This window comes from Fukomys damarensis, unplaced genomic scaffold (assembly GCF_012274545.1).
Source record: "Fukomys damarensis isolate Sample0158 unplaced genomic scaffold, DMR_v1.0_HiC HiC_scaffold_31, whole genome shotgun sequence".
Classification (NCBI taxonomy): domain Eukaryota; kingdom Metazoa; phylum Chordata; class Mammalia; order Rodentia; family Bathyergidae; genus Fukomys; species Fukomys damarensis.
The window spans coordinates 5,714,710-5,720,403 of record NW_022900943.1 but is presented as its reverse complement, the minus strand read 5'-3'; the positions used below and the strand labels follow the sequence as shown (position 1 = coordinate 5,720,403).

Genomic DNA, 5,694 nt, shown 5'->3' with positions numbered 1-5,694 from the left:
CCAGCGGACTTCATGTAACAAAGGCTTTGCGCAGGGCTGGGAGCTACCATTCGTGAAATACCATCGACCCTTTAGTGTCATCATACTTTCAACCTTAAGGGAATTAGTGATTGTAAGTGCTGCGATTGCTGGTCTATCATCTTCTTTCTTCAGTTTCTTTCCTTTCTCCCCTTGTTTTGTCCAGTCTTCCTCTTTTCCTTTTTTTAAAAAAAATTTCTTAAACTATTGTTGTATTTCTTTTTCCCTCAGTTGCTCGTTTCTGCTTGAAGGAAAGGTTCTCCAATTATGTTCAAACCATAATTTTGGACATTTGCCGGTAGGATGGGTGTCCTATTTGACACTTGGAAAGGAACCAAGCTAGCCCAGGTACCAGGACTGCGAGAGGAAAGAGGCAGCAGGGAGGGAAGGGGGGGAAAAAAAAAAAAAAGAGAAAACACAATATTAAAATCTACAACATAATTAGAAATATAAACTTCAGATGCATCAAAATACTACTTATACCTTTGTTTTTCAAAATTAATGAGACAATATGGGTTTAACATGAGATAAATGTGCCCAAATACACATATTATAGTATATATATTATAATAAACATATTATACCTACATACACACACTATATGACCTACTTCTTTCATGAAAAAAAAAATAGCAGGAAAATTTGGAGTAAAACACAGACACTGTTGCTGAACTTTGATACTCCTAATCTTTCCTTTCTTTTCTTTTTTTGCTGTATTAAGGATTGAAACTAGGGTCTTCACGCTGAACTACATCTCCCCTTTTTTGTGAGGCAGGGTTTTTCCTAAATTGCTAATTTGCCTAGGTTGGGCTCAAACCTGTAATCCTCCTGCCTCAGCTTCCTAAGAATGCTTGAGTTATAAGCATGTACCACCAAGCTCAGTTTCTTCCTAAAATATTTGATCCATATTTATACAAATGAAGTATGACTTTTTGTCCAAAAGAAAAAAAAGCAGCCATCTACAGTGAAACCAATATACTGTAGCTCCCAATTATAGCACACTGATCTTGTTTTATCTTTAATTTATAAGCAATCTAGTGGTAAGGTGAGTTTCAATTTCTTACCTGCCTATTACATTGAATAAAATTGAAAAGTGTCATAAAAGATATTTATTTCATTCTCACATGGGGAGAATATATTTTCAGGCAGATTTGTACATAGGATATCATTTAAATACCTAATTATTGAACATATTATTAATCAAGAAGATTTTCCGTAACCAAATATGAAAATCAGAACCAAAACAGTTTTACTGCTGTTGTTCTCTACAGAATATGCACTGTATGAGAAAACTTAACAGGAGGCTGCAAAGATTTCCGCTACTGCTTACTCTATAGCTAGTGCGTGTGGTGTTTTTTTAATCCTTCTCTTTCTCTGAAAGAATCAATGTTTCCCTTTCAATTCATGTGTTCTTATACTTGCTGGAAAGAGAAACCTGAGCATCTCCTGCCTCTTACCAGCAGGGAGGACACCCACACATGCATGGCTCTGGGGGCAGGAGCTGGAGGGGGAGAGAGTGTGGGTCCCGCCTCTCTCTACTGGGCTCTACTTTCACCTGTGTTAGAACTGAGGCAGGTTAAACGAATCTTTGAAAGACGGCTCTGTACTTCTATGGGCATAATCTTCCATTAAACAAACAATGTAGAAAGGAAAGCAACACCAGAACCACACAGCACAGTTCAGTCCACCATACACTGTGGGTACACCCAATCCAGTGGACTGCTGATTTCAGTACTCAACCTGGATGAAAGCCAGCTGCATAAATAATAAGTAAAAGCTGCATAAATAATTATCAACCAAGAAAATATCAAATAGACAATTCCATACTCAGTTTAGTCATGGTTTAGCATGGAAATAAGACTTCCAACATTTTACATTTAGTATCCTGAGCTTGATTTTCGAGACCATAAAGTGAGATGGATGCCATTTTTTTAGCCATCAATCTATATATCTATATCTGGTTATATCTAAATTCCAAATGTACTAAAACTTCATAGAATATTAATCTGGAGGAAAACTTTTGGATTGAAAGAAACCTTGGTATATAACTTTTTTCCTTTGGTCATGCCTCTATACAAAATTCAGCCTCTCACTACACGTCTAAATAAATATTTCTGAGACATTTCAACAGAAAAAAAATCACAGTGAGCTTTTCTACCCAAGAGATTTTACGACTCAATTACAAACTCATGACACCAAAGACCATCTCTCCTTTTGTTAATCATGTGGTACAAGATCTAGGACACAGAGAGCAGTCAATAAATTCTATGACAGACAAATCAATTCATTGCTCCAGTCACACCAAGATGTTGCCCATGATTACATGTACTCATAAAAAGGTACTTAGTACCAAAAATGTTATTAGGCAGGAAGAATTATCTTCATCTAAAAAGATATGTCATTATCTGATGAAAGAAAGTCATCATTTTAGAGAATAGGAATATTTTTGTTGAAACCTTTCTTAAGAGACTCAACTGTTTCCACACGTCTCTTCTTTCCCACAGGCATATCCAGCAATTATCTCAGGAGTTTGCACACTGAAAACAATGTTATGAAATGCAGCAAGAAACTTGTTTTCCCTCAACTGTGCTGCCACTGCACTTTGTACACAGTCCTATTACAGCTTTTATTACTTCGTATCGTAATTATTTGTTATCCGCAATTATCTTACTGACTGAAAGGTGAACTCCATAGAGAAAATGATCTAGTTTTATCTATCCTTATTGAGTCTAGTCAATCTGATGCTAATTACTTCTTCACACACACAAAAATAAAGAAATTACCAAAAAACGGCATCCATTATTTTTAACCCGCAGTAAGAAGCAATAGTAGCAAAAGCTAAAACACTAGTTCAGGATAATCACTGGTAGTGAAAGACAACATAAACAATAAACAAATTACTTTGAAAAATCAAAAAGAACCCCAATGGGTTCAAACAAACTCATGTAGAGACAACACAGTTTAGGGATACAAAGTGCATTTTAATGATTGAAAAATCAGGGTAGCTCCTTAAAGGACAAATCTATCAAACAAAGCAAAAGTGACCAGACTTCAGAGTGTATTTTGCAATTGCTTTCTTAGTTCTTTAAAAGACATGTACAATCAATCTTTAGAAAACGCTCGATAAAAACAAACTGATGGCAGTCACTACTAGGGGTCATCCTATAGAATGCCCGACAAATTAAATGGGAACATTTCTGAAAATCTTTTAAAACCTGCACCCTACCTTAGGGCCATATCACAATCACAGTGTGTAATGTGTTTGTCAACACCGTTTATGAACCTTTGGAGGGAAATAAATCTCAAGCATTAACACAATGCAGACCCCACATATGAGTTTTACAAGCCTCTCATTCCCAGTCCATAGGGGAAGCACAGAAGTATAAGGCACAGACTTTTTTTTTTAGAATTTATTTTTGGCAGTCCCATTGAAAAAAGGCCTGGTAAAGCTAATTCAGTGATTATGAGAAAAATGTAAACAAAATATTTAATCAAACAAAATGATCTAGATCACTGAATATTAAAACTACAATACCTAAAATTGCATAGGGATTCAAGTAAAAATGTAATTGTGCGTTTTACATATCTAACTCTTTCTAAAATCACATGAATGGGAAAAATAAACATAAATTAGTTACATATAAAATATTTAATGTTTTTAATCTTTAGTAAAATGAAAATTATATGAAAAATGCTATGGTCGGTCCATCCAGCACTCCACACTCTCTGGGAAGAGCTGTGAGAATACAACTGAAAGGACTTCAAAACCGTTAGCGTTGGACACAGGTACTTCCACAGCATGTCTTAAAGTTTGTATTAACTTTGCTGTCATTAAATTTTCCATTGTCAAATCACCTTTCTTTAGGCAAACTAAAGATAATGAAAGGTGAAAGCATATATTTATAAAATATATACTGACCATAAGCACATATTACATATTATATAGAAATGCATACAGAGAAAAACCAGGCACAAAAAAGCACAAATGATTTTGGTGGCTCTTTAATGCAAAGCACAGCTCACCTTAGTAACTTCCACTGTATGTATGTATATAAGGAGATAATTCATTGTGAATAAAATACATGGAATTAAATCAAAATTCCAAAAATAAAAGGCCTCATGTCATGGGAATATTTCCACATTACTTTGACCAAATTTATGATGTGGCTTCCTCCAAAACAGAAATTATTTTATTCTAAACATACATTAATGATAGATGATGGTCCTCATTTATTTTTTGCTGATAAAACTACCTCTGAAGTACTGTGTTTCTTCTAGACATCTCTCTTTAAAAGAAATACACTCAGTGGCATTACTTTATTGACGAATCTCACCAAATTATGTCATTTAAAGAAAAGCTTAAAGGCAACAGAAAAGACTTGACAGTTGAGTTGGAAAGAGGTTCAAATGTCTGTATGAGTCGGGATGGAATTAACACAAAGGAATACATTTCCACATGGCAAGCATGTGCAGAAACCTTAGGAGCAAAGTACCATGTCTGGCATTTCATGCATGAAATATTATTTATTCTCTCAACAAACCCTTGAAATGGCCACTTCAGAGATAAAGAAATTGAGACAAGTTACTTGCCCAAAGCCTTTCACTCAGCTCTCAGATCTAATAAATGAGTTCATTCTGATTCACGTGGCCATTTCACTGTTATATTGTGAGGAATATGTATTCTAGGAAGTCAGATGTTGACCCAACTTTTGTTATAACTTTCTGAAAGCAAAATGTTATTTGCTTCAGGAGACAATGAATTTCCCATGCCCTGCACAAGCTGGATCCTAACCTAGGTAATGCTGCAGAAGAGGCTTATACACTGAATATGAGGTTGGTTGCATGGCCAAGCAATCTGAATTCTATGAATCTACCTCCCCTGAAAGCAAATCTAGTTGAAGTTCTACTAACCGTGTGGTGAGGACTAAGAGGAAAGAACCTGCCCACACATTCCTTTAAAAGTGATACACCACTAATGGATTTATCTTGGTACACTGGGTAAAACAGGTGATCTGGCATCTACAAAGTCAATACTCTCAATCAGTGAAAAGAAAAAATTGTTTTTGGCAGCCAAACTAATATACAATGGTTATGTTTTTCAAAATTATGCATTCCATGTCTATATCTCTGAAGCCAGGAAGAACTGGTTCCTTAGCTTCTAAGTGAATTAGTCAAGAACCATAAAGCGCCAAAAAAACATACGAAGTCATTAAGATGAGCCAGGAACCCAAGTTTTGACTTCACCAATTAGTCTGAGGTGACTAAAATAATATTTCAAGAATGGCAAATTCATTTATTACAAGTTAGTGGTTTTTTTATAATGAACTGCTCAATCTATTTGTTCAACAGACTATGCATTGTCAGAGTATCCAGTATAGCAATACTTTTCAGAGAAACAATAATATTGCCCATCCAGGTTTTACATACTGCATTTTCTTCAACAGTAGTAAGGACTCTTTCAAGAAGCTTAAAAATACATTTAGGAACAAAGCGCAGAAAACTGTATATATTCATATGTACTTCAACCTTACCAGTAGCCAGATTATTTTGGACAGTGACACAAATAAGCAAAGATCCAGAAAGCATGAGTAGTATATAACATAGATAACTTGAAAGAAGCATGTGCCTTTAACTCCTTTGCATAAGTTTCATATACCCTGAGAAGGTTTTTATTTT

At 35.2% G+C, this 5,694-nt stretch overlaps 1 protein-coding gene across 7 annotated transcripts in view; it reads right to left on the bottom strand.

Moving 5' to 3' along the window:
• Window positions 1-237: 237 nt before the first annotated feature.
• Nfib (nuclear factor I B) overlaps window positions 238-5,694 on the bottom strand; it is a 208,836-nt gene continuing 203,379 nt past the window's right edge. For 4 of the 7 annotated variants that reach the window (XM_010630968.2, XM_033757672.1, XM_033757667.1 and 1 more), the window contains one exon: window positions 238-375. In XM_010630968.2, coding sequence (XP_010629270.1) covers window positions 246-375 — 130 coding nt within the window. In that variant the 3' untranslated portion in view covers window positions 238-245. The remainder of the gene's footprint in view (window positions 376-5,694) is intronic. The other 3 variants (XM_033757668.1, XM_033757671.1, XM_033757673.1) reach the window with 2 other exon arrangements.